General features: G+C 34.9%; 1 protein-coding gene and 1 long non-coding RNA gene across 2 annotated transcripts; both read right to left on the minus strand.

Moving 5' to 3' along the window:
- Positions 1 to 4455: 4455 nt before the first annotated feature.
- On the minus strand, positions 4456 to 6682 carry LOC144445579 (uncharacterized). Its single transcript, XR_013481917.1, has 3 exons — positions 6600 to 6682; positions 4930 to 4983; positions 4456 to 4505 (listed from the first exon to the last, which is right to left on the minus strand). It is a non-coding gene; the product is annotated as an uncharacterized LOC144445579 (long non-coding RNA).
- Positions 6683 to 7341: 659 nt separating this feature from the next.
- Positions 7342 to 18618, minus strand: LOC144445387 (uncharacterized). Its single transcript, XM_078134925.1, has 5 exons — positions 18505 to 18618; positions 11750 to 11852; positions 8452 to 8589; positions 7494 to 7712; positions 7342 to 7379 (listed from the first exon to the last, which is right to left on the minus strand). The coding sequence occupies exons 1-5, from the start codon at positions 18598 to 18600 to the stop codon at positions 7342 to 7344; spliced, it is 594 nt and encodes a 197-aa protein (XP_077991051.1). The 5' UTR covers positions 18601 to 18618.
- Positions 18619 to 20525: the final 1907 nt, after the last annotated feature.

A 20525-nucleotide genomic window follows, 5' to 3' on the forward strand; every position in this document is an offset into this window, starting at 1 on the left:
TCATGAATTTCATGGTTCTGCATCGATCTCCTGAATACCCCGCTTTAAAATGTTTTGATGTTTTCAAGATGGCGACCAATTGTGCGTGCATATAACATGCGAAGTCGCTTGATCATTGACGGTTGTCCTACACTTGCTGGCCGGACGTGCTTATTGACACTCTCGTGTTGTGCAGTGATCGTTTCCCATAACACTAATTGTCAGCATTTCCTCTTGTATCCTTAAAATTTTGTCCTTTTCACTCTTATCAAGACATTTTTCTGTTTATTTTCAGATTCGTCGCTATCGCTAGTCGATTTGCTGTGCTAAATCTGGACTTTCTTCTCTTCTTCATGTTACATTTTGATTCATATTAAACCATCTCTGTGTTGACTTCTATAATTTTGTCTTCTGTGAGAAAAAGACGTGAATGTAATTTAACGTAAACCCCTTTCCCTACCCCCTGAGGATAGCTATATGACTGATGTGGCCAAATGGAATTTAGCTTACATCTTACAAACTAATTTCTCAAAAAAGTTAATGTACAACAACGTTGCGTATTACAAATTTGTATGATAGAAGATTGAGACCTCCAAGGCTTATTTTATGTCTAAAGCTTTACTATATTCAGAAAACACTCATATAGGGATCCATGTAGTGAATATTTTCCCCTTCACATGGCTTTCTTGCCAGTCAGTCAAATATCAAAATAAATTTTGTAAACCATTCATGTCACCAGTGTAGTATACTGAATTTCATACCAATTTGCACAGTATGCCACTAATACCAAGTTATAGTCTTGTATTTCAGTCATATATGACGAGACTGTGTTAACACTACTAGTACAATCATGGTGAATGAATTGAATGCAAACAGACCATGTGATATATGATCATACTATAAGTACATTGTGTTTTTGTATTAGTGCAAGATATCCTTATTTAATTTTTTTTTCTTCACTTTATCATTTGTTGTAGATTCATTCAGTCTTTAGTGATACCCACACAAGAGGAGAATAAACAGCTACAGTTGGTGATGGATAGGATATATATATGTAGTTGAATGCCTGTGCCTAAAACACACCAATGGGGGGGGGGGGGGTTCACCCTGTTTTTGAAATTGGCAGTAGGTGGGTCAACCCTGTTTTTGAAATTGGCAGTAGGTGGGACATGCTGTTTTGAAAATTGTGGATAAAAGGGTCATTGTGTTTTGGATTGTGATCGAAGAAAAAAATCCTTTTCTACAATGGCATATAGCCTTGTCTGAAATGTGGTACATGAATTCTTTAATATTACTTATTAGATCAAACATAACTATAAATATACATATACATATATTACCAAGCTACCACACTAGTTACAGAACATGTCATGTAAATGTTTGGCTGTTTCACAATCAATGCTTCACTTATATTGCAGTTTGGGGCAAAAGTGAACTTGATGGTTCCGTAATGGTAATCTTCTAAGATAGTTTATAAAAGAAGTCAATCTAGATTGTTCTACTCATCAGTAGGAACTTGTCAAGGGGTCAATACACTTTCTATTTTGGACACTAAATGTTATTGACACTACAAATCACCACATCTCATCAGATTCCAGTTTCTATTATACACTAGGTATGACCACCTAAAGTTCTCTAACATACCGGTGACTTCACTATACATGCAATATTAATGCCCCTATACCAATGTTATGGGGCCCATTTTTATATGACATGGGAAACTCATTTAAATTTAACTTCCATATACATTAGCTTTTCAAAGCTTGGAAATATTACCTCAAAGGCTGTGAATAACCTAAACAAACATTGCCTTAATAGAAGCAAAAAACTGCAGATCTGCCAGGGGGAAAACCTCAAGGACTCCCTCACCCCCAGAGGTCACTCATACATTCAACCAACAATCAGATGCACCAACAACCTTTTTACTGTCATAATGGTATTAACTTTTCTTAAATAATTTCACCCTATTCTAATTTGAGATTATATTGTCGTTTAAAGATGTGAAATGTTTGCCTATATAGGTAGTCTAAAATTGCCTTAAACTCCAAATCTCCCCTACCAATGATACTACCATTAGATGTGCTGACCTTTACTACATGTATATGATGATGCTATTTAACCTTTTAAGAACATACTTCAACCCTATGTAAGTTATAAAGAATAGTTTCTGATACTTGATGGTGCTGCCTTGTAAAGTATGGATTAAGTTATTCCTTGAAAGGGTCTGAATAGCCTAAATATAAATTGGCTTTAGGAGTAAAAATCCTCCACAGCTTCTAGAGGGAGACCCCCTCAGACATCCCATATGAGGTGGACATATCCCAGTCTCCAGCTCTGATCTTCTCCTCGTACTGTCAAGATGCTATCAAAATATATTTCAAAAGTATTTCAACTCTGTTTTTGCTTTTTACATGTTGATGCTGTCCTGTAAAGCTTGGAAATTATTGTCTGAAAGGGTCTGAATAATCTCAAAATTGACTTTTCAGAATAAAAAACCTCCAGGGCTTCAAGGGGGAGACCCCCTAGGACCCCCCCCCCCCCCCACCACCACCACCACCACCACCACCACCACACACACACACGCACACATGAGGTGTACACATCCCAGTCTGAAGCTTTTCCCCCTACCTCTTACTGTCAAGATGCTATCAAACTATATTTCAAAAATATTTCAGCCCAATGTAGTTGCTTTTTACATGTTGGTGTTCTCTTGTAAAGCTTGGAAATTATTTTCTGAAAATATCTGTCAGTGAATAGTCATAAAATTAACTTTTCAGAGTAAAAAACCTCCTGGGCTTTTAGGGGGAGACTCCTAGGACCCTCCATAAGAGATGTATATATTCCCTTCTCAAGCCTACCTTTCATTGTCAAGATGCTAGCTATTAAACTCCTTTTGGAATATATTCACCCTGTGTAGTCAATAATTATAATTATGATAGTGCTAACCCGGGATCTTATAAAGTAGATACAAGACAGTCACGCAGTCCACACTGAGTCACGATAAAAAAATACCTGTCTATTATCTAAGGGGGGGGGGGGGGGGGGGGGGGTGTCAGTGAGTTTTTGCCAGCCTGATTTAAGAATCCTCCCCCCCCCCAGGCTGGAGAACTTGACCGGTCCCTAATTGAGACTTTGAACTGTGCTGCTGATTGCCACTTTGGTATTCCATGGAAATCAGTGATAATAAACACACTTGACTGTAATATGTGCCAAGTAGATAGATTCTGAGTCATAATATTTGTTTTTATTGCTATGCCACATTTTTGTAATACATTATGAGTAAAGAAGTATTCATCATGGTCAAAATTTGTAGTTAATTCTTCATTTTGAAATTGGATACCTAATTTGCATATTTTTTGAATATATAATTAGTTTGTTTTGTAAACCACCCTCCCTTCTTGGTTTTGCAACTCCAAAGTGACGTCCAACTAAGTTATTACTTTGTGTGGCCTATAAATATAGTCTCTGTACTTATAACATGCTGTAGGTGTTTATGAATTCCTGAGTTGTTTACTTTTCCTGTTTGTAACAGGTTCAGATTGTCACTGCTTCGATGTCGTCAGTTGTATTTGGATATCATAACATGACAATGTTTTCTTGCAAACCATTAAAACTGTAGCAACAGAATAATTTCCTTAATAGGTATTTAATCATGCTGAGGGCTTTTGATGATTATGTATCTGCATACACCAGTTAATGAGGGATTTATAAGTTAGACAACCTTGGTGACAGGGATTTGCACAGCATAACTCGTAAGGTACATATATATACCGCTATCTAGGAATAAGGATGATTAATGGATTTGTATTAACTGTGATGTAATGGATATATACTGATCTAGCTCTTTCAGTGCCCCATACAAACCATAGAAATATGCCACAGGTTATTGGGAAATTGTACATCATAGTAACATGGTGGTAATGGTGGTTGGCATGCTGGAGTATATATGCACACAAGATCAACCTTTGACAATTTGAACTTTGTTTGCAATGAACTTACTGCACAAAACTCATTTCAACAGTATGAGAATTTTATAACAAAGATCACTGATTGGTGGTCGTGTGTATCGATCAGCTCGTGGCAATATACAATGTACATACGAATTGGTCAATTCCCCTGGAGCATTGAAAGACTTAAGAAGTGGATAAATAAAATCTTTTACTCTTTATACTAATACCAGTACTTACTGTGGATCCTGAGTTGGGTACTGACAACTTGGTGTTGCTTGGCAAGATAGAAATTTACTCTGCAAATGTAAATGCCAGAATCACTGGTTTTCAAATGTTGGATGGTTAACTCTGCACTGGTCTGTAATGTTGTTACATGGACTCGGTCAAAAAATACACCCGGTGCCACACCACTTTCACTTCTGTAGATCAACTCAGCTGTGCCTTTATTGTCAGGAGTAAATTCCCACGTTATTACATGATCTGTGCCATGATTTGATGGTTCATCAAATGGACATTTTAAGTTGATAAAGTGGTCTTTGAGTCCTGTCAGTACATCTGTACTAAGAGTTGGTATGACTGTGGAGATAAACAAAGAATGTTGAAATTATGAGCAATATGTCAAAAGTTTGATAAACTATTAAAATTGGCTTATCTACCACAAATTCAAATATCAGAAACCACTATGAGCTACAACTTGTAAGTATCGTTTTCATCATTTTTTATTCCCAAATAAAAGGTTACCTATATTTTACCCTCTACTGTCACTTGTTACTGGTACTCACTGGCAAAACTCCCACTGCTGTGATACATATATTCTCATACCATATAAATAAAGTTATGTCTGTATTTATTCTTTATATATTAGACTACAGTAGGAGTTTTGAAAGTGGCTGCTGTTTTTAGTTAAGTGATACGTGAATTGTAAAATATATGTAACAATTTTTTAACAAAAATGACAAAAAATACTTACAAGTTGCATACCATGTCTTTTCACACCTACCTGTTTTAGAGGTGACATCCTCTTGTTCAGGGTGTTCACTGGGTAATGGGCTGCCTATAGTAAAAGAAAAAAATATATGAGGTTTACCAGAAGCACACTTATTTTACTTGTACAAAAAATTATTTGGGTCATAAATGGTAGTTATAAAATATGATGCACAAATCCCCTATTCAAACTAATTCATATACTTCACATATATAAACAACATGAGTTTCAAGTAGGCATGATTCACTAAACAATAAGCTTCCATCTAACTTTAATAACTATATTTCTTTTATTGCACATAATCATAATACTCGCTGTAAATTGAGATATCTTCAAGACCCAAAATATAATAGCTGACTTGGCCAATCTTCAATTCAGTTTGCCAGTTCTATCTCAGAAGTATCCTGGACAGTGCTAGGTTTACAACAGACTATATGCACTGGATTCTCAGTAAATATTAATAGGTAATTGGTTATTTGATAACATTTTATGGTATTTTGCTGTAACAATGATTTATTTTGTTTATTTTCTTAATTTGAAATGCCAGTCATGCATTTCATAATTGCCACTAAAAATTATATGTGAGTCTAAACTTAATATGATTAAACTAAACAATTATAAACAGGACAAACAAGTGCCTTGAGAAGTGCAAGCTACCCTAGTCAATGTGTGTAAATGTGTGGTAAGCCACAGCTGTCTTAAGTCTTAGTAAAGAAAACAATATATCGACTATATGATGCAAACATATCTTTATATGATGCAAACAATTCATTATATGATGCAAGTACATTATTATGTGTGACAGTTATTGACATGGGTTTACAAGTATATTAACTCCATTTATAATATTGTACTTTATATAATTAGTTGAATTAATCTATGGTAATAGTTCACTCAATCTAAGAGATATCCTAGAACTTTTGGTTACTAAACCATGAATATTTTGTATGTCTGTGAACCGACAATCATATTTCTCATAAAGTTCCTATCTAAAGAGCGTTATACATGTGAAGCAATGGATTTTGGTTAGCAATTTACCAGATGCACTTAAAATTATTACTGAAAATGTAACATGTAAAATTAACTATGCAGTGTGCAGTATTATGCTTTGAGAATAGTGTCTTTTGCAAGAATAAAAAGAATGTTTCTAGTCAACAGATGGGTGGGGGAGGGTCATTGTGTTTGTTTGTTTGTTTGTTTGTTTGTTTGTCGGGAGGGGGAGGGGGATTGGATTGTTTTATGGATGAATTGGAGGGGGTCACTATTTTTAAGTACAGCACGAACAAAAGTCACCGACCCACCCCTAGCCATAAAAACTGATCACTTCCTAAAAAATGTACTTTCTATTCAGCTGAGAGGGGAGAGGAGCAAAAGGCTGGAGCAAAATGGCCAGGGGGCAAAATGACGAGGGGCAATGGGTCTGCTTCCATCCAAACCGTGTCATTTTCTGCAAATGTTGTATCAAAACCTACTATAAGATCTTGTAATGTCTATTCTTTGATCAATGTACAAATATATATCAAGTTCAACATTTTTACAAGTTTACTTGTTAAATTATTTATCCCATGACACCTGCTTTCATTCATAAATTTGCAACATACTATAAATTTCATAATGAAATCGTACGAATACGTACCTTCTTCAACATACTATAAATTTCATAATGAAATCATATGAATACGTACCTTCTTCAACAATAAAATTATATTGTTCATATGTTGACATCCCTGTTAATGTATATATGCCAGAGTCAGTCATACGAGTCGAGTTGTAGGTGATAAATAGTTTTTCTTCATCGAATGTTGGGATAACATTAAGTTCGTCAATATGACTTTCTGCGCATTCTCCACTTTGAATTTTCCCATCATTGATTGTAAGAGAAAATCTTGGCATGGAGTGATCATCCTGACTCCATGAAATATCAGGTGCATTTGTCACATGTAGGGGAATTATAAAGCAAGATCCTCGTTTGGTCCTTCCCCTGGCAAGTTGTTCGGAAACATCTGTGTAATGAGCAATCATATCAAGAAGGGATTGGCTAAGAAAGTAAAATTTAAATACACATGCAAAATTAATAATCCTCAGTTTGAATTCCAATAGTCTATACTACAGTCAATGATCAGTACAAAATTGAATTGCTGTAGACTTACAGGTTTACCTACATTTGCAAAGAATGTTTGTATAGCATTTAATTGTACATGTTTGTGCACTTCTCAAGTCAGTGAAACTGATATTTTAAGCCATCCTAGACAATCTACATGTATATTGACCAGCAATAGAAGACAATCCCTTGAAAAGGGAAATCAATATAAATTTGAAGTCGAAATCTGTTTCAAAATTAAAGAGATTTCATGATTGAGTGTTACATTGTTGCAAGCCAGAGCACAGCATACATTGTATTTTTATTCGCATGTAATAAATAATCAATTAATCCCATACTTCTTCAGAAAAAGGTACATCACTTTCTGTTGCAATAAAGAAGACACTTTTTTAATAATGTCCTGTTAAAATTGACAAATCTACCCCTTGTATGCAAATTATGATAGAACACAAAAGGGTATGATTTTCATAGTTCTTACCTGCAGATTCTAATACAGTTAAAATGTTGTCAGATACAAAATACGGAACTGCTGAATTCATCCAAAATTGATACCGTCCTTCATGAACTGTACTCAAATTTTGTATCATAAGTCCATGGTTCCCACTTTTGTCAACTTCAAAAGATAACTGCAGCCTGTCATTTTGGTCTCTTCCTGAGTGATTGCTTTTGCGAATGATACGTGATTTTGACCTTGCATCTGAAAAGTTGACAAAATATCAAAACAATCTTCATTTCTATAGTGTATGTATTCATTCAATATCAAAGTAAACAAGTCTTCATAGAAGGCAACCCCTTCAAATACTTTACTTCTATGTGACTGAATAGCAGACTGATTTAAAAGTAATTGGTAGCAATAAATAAATATAGTACTAGAAATGCAAGAAATGGCTTGCATTTGATAACTGACCTTGAAGGTCAAGGTCAAAGTTCAATATGTCTTAATGGGGGGGGGGGAGACATCTTGTGAATTCATGAATTCACTACCGTGGTATGTTCAATAAACATATGGGATTTTCTGTGAGTGACGCAAACCTAAGTGAGTGTATCTACAAACTCCATGGTATTGGCTGTATCACTCAGCCATGTATTGCTCACAATTAAGACGAGTGCGAATATGGGGACTCCTGGAAAACTGACCCATACAGTCTGGGATAATTATATTCACACATTTAAGAGCCCACAGGTGCTATTTGTTGCTGGGCCTTGTGACTCCAGGATAGCCTGTGAACTGATGGGAAAGCCTTGTCAGTTCCACAGAGTTGTGATAGCAGGCTTGCAACATATCCCTGTCAAGAAATCCCAATAAACCAAATTTGCCCTCTTTCAAAATAATAAATCATGTTTAGCTGTTTGGTCACCAGGTTACAGGAATTACTAGTTATTTAAGAACACCATTAGTTTGATACAAGTTTGATACAAGTAATTACATTTCTCACCTGTAAAGAATAAACAAATATCAGCATGAGGATCAACAGAAGGAATCTTCAAAAAAAGATTTGTTCCTTTGATAGAATTTACATCAGTGTTTTCTTCCACTGTATATTTATTTCCCCCAGAACTGTAACAAAGTGACCCTGGAAACAATAATACAATGGCATTAATACATAAACAAGGCAGCATTTTACGTGTAGAAAAGTTACTAAACTTAGAAAAGTTTCAGTATACAGTAAAGAATCTGGAATTTTGGACTATTAATGCATTGAACACTCTATTATTGTTTTCTATTTTACAATTTTACTTCTATCTGATAATAATGATGGGTTACAACTTAGATACGTTTTCCAAAATTCAATCACTAGTCTAGCTGTCGAGTCAAGAGACTGGTCACAGCCATTTCTTTTCTGTACATTCATGAGTCATTTTATGTAAAATTAAGTTGCAAGAAAATTTTATGACAAGTAGAACAATAAGTTATTACAATCATTATCATTTTTCTGACAATATTTTAAACACTGAGGCAGAATTAGTCTCGATAAACTGTTCATAAAAGCATTTTCCATGATCTGGATATCAAAATGGCACAAGCTAGTAAATGAGTATATAAGGATTTTTACTGAGGTGAAACTACACTTAGAACTTTAATTAAACTGTACGCTTTGCAACATGTAATATCTAAATGCATTACTTTGATGCCTTTAAAAATCATATTCTAGCATTCTAAGTATAGTTTAATCAAAGTTTCTCACTACATATTTAGCCGTGTTTATGATTTCCCAGTTCACTCATTCAAAATTAAAGCAAAATTATAGGTGTAAATGTCACGAGGTACTGCAGTGCTAGGCTATCAGTCCTGCACACTTCCAATGTGAGTTTGTTTGTTTGTTTGTTTGTATGTTTATTCACTCACAACTTCATTAGCTGCAATTAAGTGCAAGGTTCCTACACAGTATACTTTTCTGCACTTTTGCTGCACATGTGCATGTAGGTATAACTGCATGCACAGAGCAGACTGAGTCTGTGCATCACAGCTGTGTAATTAGCCACATGGTTCAAAGTCTCAACCTTCCTTCACAGTTTGCTGCACATGTGTAGGTAGCTGCATGTAGTGCTGCACAATGCCACACATTATACCATGGACATTGCTGTACAGTATCTGCACAGGATTATTATAGTACATGTGCAGGTTGCTATGTGCTGTTAGTGGCATGGTTCCTGCACAGTGCTTTCTGCACAGCTTTTTATTTTATAAGTGGAAAATTCTGTGGCACTATTTCCTCATTACTTCATTTTTATAAGGGATGCTGCATCTACTACAGACTCTTCATTGAACAAATTCTACTTTCATGTATTCAAATATTGCTTCCTAATTAATTGCATGAATACACTATGTTGTTCATTGGTTTGAGTTTTATCAGTAAATGATTTATTAAGTAGGATGACTAATATACATACATGTATTTCCATAAATTATCACCTCCCCCCCCCCCACCCCACCCAAAGTGTAAACTCCGCTATACACAAATGATGTCCCTCTAACCAAATTGAGACAAAACCAACTTAAAATGAATTATTTGAATTTTTGGTAAATGTGATAGTTATAGAACTGACACGTGATATGAATACTCCAGGTTTGAGTAAGAAAGTGTTTACTTCATGACAAGTTAATAAAGGACTATTTATTTTTTTAAATGTTGTCACCAATGGAAATTGCTGTTCATGCCACAGGGCTTTTTGATTACTTGCAAGGTTTAGGAACCACGTTAACAGGTCTATGTACTAGAGAGACTCAGGTAGATGTACTGTGGGCTGCACAGTTTTAACTGACTGGGGTCTGGTGTTTTTGGTGGGGAGATCATTTTAGAAAACACCACTTGAAGTTGGGGGGGGGGTGTCATTTTGGAAAACACTGCTTGAAGTGGGGAGGGGTGGGGTCTCATTTTGGAAAACGACAAGTGTCATTTTAATACATTGAAATGACTCCTGAACAATTGTAATTTGTCAAAATTTTCCACTCCAGGATTGGTGGATTGTTGTGACCCTTCCCCTTGACATATTTTCCACATATGCATGTGCCATGTATTTGTGTATTAAATTAACCTAGGGTAACAGGTTTAGATCCCGAAAGTTCATTAAATTCACCACAGGGGTATTGATCAATGAACACAGCAATTTTAACTGAGGTATGAACTGGCTGTGTTTTAATCAATTTGTCATCCTCAAGATAAAAACTTATTTTGAATGAAATTGTAGCTGAAGCATTGACAATCTAAACATGCAGTTATATGTACTTAACATGTCATAAAAACATTGAAAACAATGTACAACTAAATAGAGAGTTGTATTTGATGCTGCACATTTTTGTTAAAGCATGTTTTACTGCGGTGAATAATACCAGAAACATGTGTATGTACCATGGGTAACATTATCAGAAATTACTTTATGTTGCTTTTTGTCAACATTTGCATTTGTAAAGACAAATTTTTTATAGAAAGAGTTGTATTAACTGCTAGTAATTATATTCTCCCATGGTACTGAGATCTCATGGGGATATGACATATTCCATAGATTCTAGATGTATAAACATGATTGTACACAGAAAACAAAAAATTTTACTAAAAGGTAATCTCATCTAGCTCTTAAATAACAGAATAACGGTATTCAGTCATATTCATATGGTGCTTAGCAGTGACACAAATTAGACGACCCAGTATACTTTACTACACAAAGTCAGATGTTAACAATATGCATGGGGTGGGGATAGGGGTGTCATTTTGGAAAATGTGGTCTTTACTGGAGGTGCCACTTTGTCTTGATAATCAGAGCTAGGGGCAAGGGGTGTCAGTTTGAGAAAATTCATGTTCAGCTCCAAAACAGCAACCCCTAAAGTTAATTATAAATGACAGGCTAATATATAACACAAACACAGTCTCATAAACACCCATGTCTTTTCAAATTAAGTATTTCTCTGATCTAAAATATTATCAGTATCTGAAGTTTTGTCATAGCAACATATATGATATTAGTTAAATACTAGAATGAGTTTCGTACACAAGTTTTGAACTAGGTTAGTTTGACAGAAGGTTACAATTTACTGACATGTGACTCAATATAGTCTTCAGTTGGATTATGAAATCTAGACAATGCATATATATATATATATTTCTCTATAGTAAATGCATGCATGTGTGATTTATTTTGAAACTGACAGACATAATAATATTAGAAGTGTGGCACATGTCCTATAGTCTCACACAGATATGCAATATGTGTTGTAACTTTCTAGTCAGTACTCACCGTCTTGAGGACACTGAAAGCCATACCCAGTAGACACACATGACAGTATTATATATAACAGGGTGATAAAGTGCATAATAATGAAATAGGTTTTCATTCTTGCCTGCAATATCAAGAAAATAGTTTTTACAGGTACATACGTTTTAAAACGCAAAATATCAACAATAAAAAAATAAGAAATAAGCATGTGCACTCACTGGTCCCAGTTGAATGAGCTAAAATTAAAACATGTTGCCGTTTAAATTTTGACTCTTGTGTGTTCGTCTTGGCAACGTCTCTTGTCTATTATATTTTCATGTACTCGAATTAAAAAGGAAAAAAGGTATTATTGTTCGAGAAGAAGTTCAGCGATTGAAGTACAACGTTGATGTCAATCTAATGAGTGTAAAGAACAGGCTCCAGCTATTAACCAGCAGCTACACTAGTCTTGTAGTCAGTATAATACCCACTTGGGCCAAAAAAAATGGTTTCTGGTCGGGACGACAACATGGATTTTTTTTATTCTCAACAAACCTGTCACTCAGTCTACTATTTATGACAGTTACTGTTCTTTTTATTTAGTACATGAGAGCAACATGTGGGGCAGATGTCATTTGCTTGTTCATGATAATGGCTCTGCAGTTGTCTTCACTGAAGTAGGGAGGTTTATTTTTGTGTTTCTCCACTGGTGAATGAAATTATTAAGGGAAAATAACTACTGGTCATAAAGACCAACAGTTAGCAAAAGCTGCTGGTCCTTATGGAAAACTACTGGACCATACTCTGCACTTCCTGTTCACGACCTGTATCTACATTAACCCCCCCCCCCCACACACACACACACACACACACACACTTTAAACAAATCAAATGATTTTGAACTTCGATATGATAATATAATCTGTTCTTACAATTTTCACTCATAGAGTCAAAAAATAACTTGGAAGCCAATTTTAGATTCACATCCTTGGAAGTAATATTTTGACTCAGTGAGTAGAAATTTTCATTTGTAACTTATAATGAATCCTGAGACTATGGACATTATATTCATTCTCACATAATCTATGTGGTTATTCACTGAATGTATTCTTTCCATACAAATACAACATATACATGTACATAGATTGTAGATAATGTGTGTGAATGAATCATTAAATCTCATACATTATCTGCAATCTCAAGATCACAGTCCTCTCTTTCCCCACTGTTCTAACTCGTTTGACTATCTATTGCGAAAACAATCAGACTATGCATTGTTTTTTTGGTTTTTTTACTGTTTTTTCATAAGAAATACTATCATACTGAAGATATTTTACAAAGCTTACTTGCCTTCCTTATAAGTTAAAATGCCATTTTCAAAGTATTTCACATATTTTCCATTGTTTTGCACTCCCGCATGGAACGCCAGTAAATTGATCGAGGAAACGGGTAACATTACTACCTTTAATACCACTCTTTAAAAAACACTGTGTCTGTTCCAGCTTCTTCTTCAGAAGCTCATTGCCACCTTCTAAATATCGCCACATACTTATAAATACGATGTGGAACTGTCTCAAACACATTAAAAGTTTCAATAACTTCGAAAAGTAACCTTTACAACAGTGATTATTACATGTAGTCAGGGCGCCAAGGCAGCAATTGTGAAAAAAAAATTGCCCGGCTTGAAGTACAAATTTTGGCAGTATGTTTGGTTAGAGTAACATCTGGGCCTTCAGAAAACTGATGCTGCCCCTCTGGATTCTCTTGCGCAAACTCACAGGAGATGGTTTCCATGGTAACATTGACATTATTTTGAAGGATGCTAAAACATTAAAAACATCATATCTTGCGACCCAGAAATGATATAATCATGATTAAAGTATGTTTATATATATTTTAGGGGACAGGGAACTCAATGATTACATTGGCCTTTTCGATTCAAGGTCAGGGTCATAGTCAAAATTCAAGGTCAACTTAATTTGTTACACTTTTATCGAAACATTCATTGAAACGTTTCTGTATACTTTCATCAGATATGACTGGTAAAGTCGGTCAGAAAATGGCCAAACATACAATCTTTCAGAAAAACGTGAACAAAGTATATATGAAGTTGTTTTGTAGGAAAAGCTGTTACCAAGACAACTGCTGTCAATATCCCCAGTTATACCAAAATGTTAATATACTAACCTGAAAGTGCTATTGACATGAGGTAAGTGTTTGTATTTAGGGTTTTGGGGAAAGCAATTCACTGATTACATGATCCTTTCGATCCAAGGTCAAGGTCATTGTCAAAATTCAAGGTCATCTTAAATTTTTGTAATTATTAGAATACCGTCGGAATCTTTTCTATTGCTAACATCAGACATGATCTTTACAGATGAAAATCGCTCAGAAAATAGCAAATTATATAGTCTCAGGAAAAATACAACAAAGGCATATACTGAGCTGCTTTTATTACAAACTTCTGTTACTAAGACAACTGGTATCAAGATTACTAAAATATGAAGGTACTGAATATCGCAGCGTACCGAAGTGCTCCAGATATGATGCAAGTATCTATATATTGGTCTTAGGGGATGGGCAACACACTTATCACATGATCCTTGCCAAGGTCAATGTCATAGTCTAATTACAAGGTTTACCTCAATTTTTCACTTTTATTGAAACACCCACATTTTTTGCTATAAACTACTGCAGACATCAGTTAACAAATCAGATAGCAAATTATATAGTCTGTCATAAATTTTGTAGCAAAAGCATATTCAGGGTCAGCTTACTATGGGGTAAGGGAATTGTCTAGAAAGGGGTTCTGAAAGGGAATGATGCCTAGTACTATAAAGATAGCTACTCCTACTTTATTGACATCTAACAAAAACCTACAGATCACACAGAAATGGAGGTTTTCCTACATTCCATGCATATTGGCTAGAATTTGATATTGATCTTCATTTGATCTTCATTTGATTGGTCAATTAGGAAAATATGGGATTGGTTAGTACAGATTGTTTAGACTTGAGATTAACTAATTTGACGTAACTTGAGTGGTTATGTAAATTGCAGTCAGGATCCTACATTTGACTCAAGCTCAGTGTATATTTAAGCTCAATGTATATTTCATGCCCGATACTTACTTACAAAAGTTTGTAACCACAGGACTAAAGTCGAGATACATAATTATGTAAAAAACGAAAATGGTGCCATTTTGACCACACTGTCCTAGAGCCTGGTTTAAAAACATCACCATTAACGATGAGTTGTTGCACTTGAGAGAGTCGTCCGGACAGCACAGAGAATCATTGGTACAGAATCACCATCCTTACAATCAATGTATCAAATGATTCCAGATCCATTCGCGAAGATACATCCATTATTAAGGACTCCAGTCATCCAGCATATACATTTTTTGAACTGTTACCCTCAGGTAGGTGGTACAGGAGTATCAAAACAAAATCAGAACGTTTTAGAAACAGCTTTTATCCATCTGCGATTTGCATTTCTAGGATCTTTTACCATTTGTTTTAGTTTCATGTTATTTGTCTCTGCATTTGTATCTTTAGCATCATGTGTATTTTAAATCGTTTGATGTGTTACTTTAATTTTATCTCTTGCTTTTATATTTCACTTGCATTTTCCTTCCAATGTTTTATTCAATTATTGTTTTCTTTCCAATCTTTAGTTTTCAAATTTATTCACCTCTTTTTATGAGTGCATGTGGAAAGCCAATTTCCAATGCAATTTATGCAAATGGACAATAAAGTTATATATTATTCTATTGTATTATTATTATTATTATTATTATTATTATTATTATTATTATTATTATTATTATTAATTTTGTTTTGTTTTGTTCCACCAAGCAAATATCTTTGAAAAATTTTGATAATTCTGTCTGTTGTGTTTAGTAGATTTCTTCCCTTGCAGTAATAAGTCATTTCTGAGATATATTTGTCTCTTTATTTACCCATACTGGGTGATTAATTTCAAGTTTGGTTGTGATTCCTCTTCTATGTTGACTTTGTAGCCGTTTACAACGATATCTGATAGGATTCATGATGGACCTTCCTCAGCAGTGGTATGTCAGTACTTAATATTTTCATAGTACTGTATGAATCCCCCCCCCCCCTTGAAATGCCTGCCCTCAGGTTTGACTTTGACCTTATACGTAAAATATCACGTAACCAATGTGTAGCCCATCCCTGAAAACCAATTTAAGGACAATTGCATCATACTCATAGCTCTTCCAGAAACCAAGATATACAGCATTAAAATATTCCAGAATTATTCAAGATATCAAATCTGTTGATGAGCTAACATCATTTTGTTGACCTGGTAATTTCATTTGAGTAATTAATTTCAAAGCAACTTCCAATATATTTTTGTTATAATCTTTCTATTATGACCTTTTTGTAGCATATAACATTATCTTTTAATTGTAATTATTGTAATGTTTCGGTGATTTATTGATAAAAACTAAACAATTACCATGACCTTGAATTTTGGCTATGACCTTGACCTTGGATCAAAAGATCATGTGTTTATTGAGTTGCCCATCCCCTAAAACCCATGTACAGACACTTTGGTCAAATCTATAGCACTTAGGGTGGGGACCTTGAGACCTTCAGTATTGTTGTATTTTTCACAATTGCAGATCCTAATATAAGTTGTCTTGGTAACAGGATTTTGTAATAAAGTACCTCCAAATAGGCTTTTACTGTATTTTTCCTGAAAGACTATATCATTTGCTATTTTTATGACTGATTTTCAGCAATAACAACTATGCCTGATGTTTGTTATATAAAACTTTCCGCCAGAGGATTAATAAAAACATAGAAAAAAAATTTTCACTATGACCTTGACCTTTGATGGGAAAGGTCATATGATCAATGAGTTGCCCGTCTCCCCAAACATATATGCACATGATGTCAAAAATTGTACTTCAAACCGTGTAAGCTAAGGTACATGTAACTCCTGTTTTAAGCCACTTTTTGGACCTTGGCGTCCTGAATGTGTAAAATGAGTCTGAATGTCTGATGTTCTGATTAGTCAAGACACAAATAATTATAGAAATTCAACCAATCATGTGTTTTCTAACATAAAGTAAATGTGGTCTGCTCGCCATTCATTAAAAAAAAAAAAAACACTCATTAGGCCAGAAAAAAAAAAGCTGTTCTACCTACCCATATTTTTGGCATTTCAATTTTTTTTCTTTTTTTTGGTGATGGGCAAAATATCCTCATGCTGGCTTTGCATGTCAGTGAAATGCACACTTTGTTTCAAAATTTAAGGGAATTTCTTTATATTTTCTGAATAGTACATGTAACAATATACATTTGAGTCAATTCCAAATTATGTACTATCAGTGGTTTACTTGGCTCTGATGATGCATACAAGCATGAATTGAGATAAAATTAAACTGTTGCATATCCAATATTCACTAAACGAAATGAGCAAAACTTTATGACCATGGGAAGGGCAGTCATTGGGCCATCAAAAGTCTGATAGTCTGAAAGTCTTCAAATGTTTTACTCTTTCTTTATTCATGATTTTTTTGGAATCAAATTAAAGTTCAGGAGAAGTCATTTACCACATCTGCAAAATATCTTTCAGCTTTGCCACAACAAAATACACTTCATAGCCAGATAAAATGTACTGCATGTCATAATTGTCTCTTAATTCTGGTATTTTAAATCCACATTCAAGCTTTGTAAGACTTAAATTATGTTTTTTGTTCGATATTTTATGCCTCTAAATGGCCTCCTATATTGTCTTATTTTCAAAAAAGTTTGCATTTTTGAGGATGTATCCTTCCAATCAGTAGCAATCACAGTAATAATTGTCTTTCTCCCGAAACAAGATGGAAGGTGGCTGACTAAATACCTCCCTTCATAGGTCAGAGCTAATTATGAGACATCTCCTTACAAGTATCCATGTGAAATGCACATCCTTTGTCAAGTAATATCATTTGGACTGTTATTGTAGCTGATTATCACTTATTTTTAATGCATCATTGTACCTGTGCTACCATATATAATTTTATATCTCCTCTATAGTGTAGGTGACAGAAGGAGTGGCTAAAATAATTCTGGAGTTTCATTTAGCAGGTCTTAACATATTTTGAGAGGAGCTACAAAATTTGTTTAACCGTAAATTGTGCACATTTCCTAACTAGAGCTGATGGAAATCAATTGCCATAGACAAATTGCAAGAGATAAAATCAAAATGAATGAATAAGTACAACTTCAAATGTTTTGCCATCATTACATGTGGTTTGTTTTTACATCCTTTGTAAAAAAAAATCGACCTACCTACCCAATGTGTCGGGCTATGTTGCCCGTTGAACAGCTTTTTTTTTTCTGGCCTTATGTACAGAAGAGCACAAATCGATCGTCTACATCATGCGTGCGTTGTTACTTTTACCGATTTTGACGGTATTGGGGTACCTCTGAACATTTCTTGCGTCTCGAAGGCTCCGTAATTTTTGGCAAGTAAGGTGTAATTTTGCAGAAAAATCCAGAATCGCTTCCGTCACAGCATAGACCCTCTACCCACGGTCACAGCAAAACAACTCTGGGAACTGGACTAGCTACAAGTACAGGATGTATGGCAGCTACCACATTTCGGCCACATTCCTGTAAGTCGCGACTATAACCACCACAGAAAGTTTTCAAGATATAACATGCAATCAGGTTTAGGAGATTACATTGAACGTACGGCATCTGTTAAATATTAACAACATAAAGTACAAGTGATTTTAACGTAACGATCAAAGGATACATGACATTGTGAAATTTTCTTACCTTGTATAAGTAAGTTGTGAATATCAGAGTACGTACATGGACACCGCACAATGTGTTGTATACAAATCCGACATTTGACACCCATGTCACAATCATGACGATATATATTTGATATGGTAATATATGTAAATGATCACTTCCAAATATGGTTGATCAACCCATCAGACTGATTCGGGAATCGATCACGGATATGCGGATCAACCATACTCATGATATTTGGAAGTGCTTATTTTCATTCTATTTAACATATTTTGTAGGACGTTGGGCAAATGCTTGACTTGTGTTGATTTCCGGCAGTTTTACAAATCGTGACATCTGAAAATTAAACATTCGCCAACGTAAGGGGCTAGGTCAACAGTTCAATGTAGGATAAAAAACTAGGCCTCAAAATTGAACACTGCTTCAAACCGCAAAATCCAATTTCAAATTAGTATGTAGTAGTACGTAGTGCTATGTATATAAAGCCAGTATGTAGTGAATTATAAAAAAAAATTATTTTGTTGACACTTTACTTTATTTTATTGACATGCATTTACGATAGAAAAAATTCTTCCGTTTCTCAATTTGACATTTTTAAATAAGTATTAGGGGTACAAAGCATCCATTAGTAGAAGTAAACTTAATGGATGTAGGATGAGAACTAAAATGGCTCAACCCCTCACCACCACCCCCCCCCCTACCCTAGAGTTAAAGAACTTAGTTTTTTTTTTATCCTGTATTGAATTATTGATCTCACCCCAATGATGTTACAAGATGACAGTCAATGATTGCTATCATGGAAGTAACTGAGGTTGGCAAAAATGATGAAACCTTTGTTATTCACTTGCCCAGTGGACAAACTTGGTAACTTTTGTCCCGAACTTTTGTGGGATAACATGAAGTTTGTGCGTCATTTGGATGACTTCATTTCATGAAAGGGGTTCTACTATAAATCATTCGAAACTCCTTTATGAATAAATACAATAACACAATCAATGCTGACAGAATGATAGCAAATAAAATGTTTCATTTGGTACATTTGAATTATTATACAATGAAATTATTATTCTTGTCTTCCTAATTCTTGTGTCCCTAAACCGGTATGTCCCTACTAGTAATGATATGAGCCACATGTGGGTTGAGTGATATCTCCTGTCTATCATTTCACATTGTTGTTGATTCAGTGAAATAAACTACAATGTAAGGCCGCTACTATGATCTACTCACGCACCACCAACCATTCAACTGTCAAAGTTCAGCCCCCCCCCCCCCGACGTGTCTTCTTTCGCAGTGAGTGAACCTGCGCGATCACAGAAACAAGTGTAATTTTACCCCTTTCGTATATATATGTACGTCAATATTAACGATATTATAGACATTATATCGTAATCTGATAGAAATATTCTGAGACATAACTCGGGAAACAAATGCCTGTGGGCAGAACGCAATAGTTTTGGTAGTACTGGAACTCTTTCTTGGTTGTAACTTGGAGTTTCACGCATTGTGCGATCATCAGACAACTGCTGATATATATATATATATATATCATAATTATGTGGGTGTCTAGTTCAGGTAGTTTAATACGTTTTCCATTGTTTTCCATATGGTCTCTGTACATGTGTTATTGGTTTCTTCTCATCAGATGTACAGCCATTACAGATTGGAAGAACAGTTTTATACTGTCTTTTTAAGTTGATGTCAGTTTCCGCATCCACTATTTCTTGCGAAACTTCACAATTTTCGCGATTTTATTATTTTTTCTCGAATATATTTAGAGTCGGCGTGAAAAACTAGGTGGGAATGGGTAGCCGGAACCAAACAATTTTTAGGCCTAATCGGTATCGCCTCCACACTTTTTTTTGACAATATGACATTTTACCATGCTTACAAACTGAGAGATGTTCAGTCAACGTCTGTATATTCCAATCTATGGAAGACAAGCAGTGATTGACTGTCGGAACTGTTCACGGTACTCAGTGCTGAAGGACCTTAATGCATGCACAAGCGCCATTGTGGAATAATTCTCAAACTAATTTCTCATG

Source organism: Glandiceps talaboti, chromosome 14 (genome assembly GCF_964340395.1).
Source record: "Glandiceps talaboti chromosome 14, keGlaTala1.1, whole genome shotgun sequence".
Lineage (NCBI taxonomy): Eukaryota > Metazoa > Hemichordata > Enteropneusta > Spengelidae > Glandiceps > Glandiceps talaboti.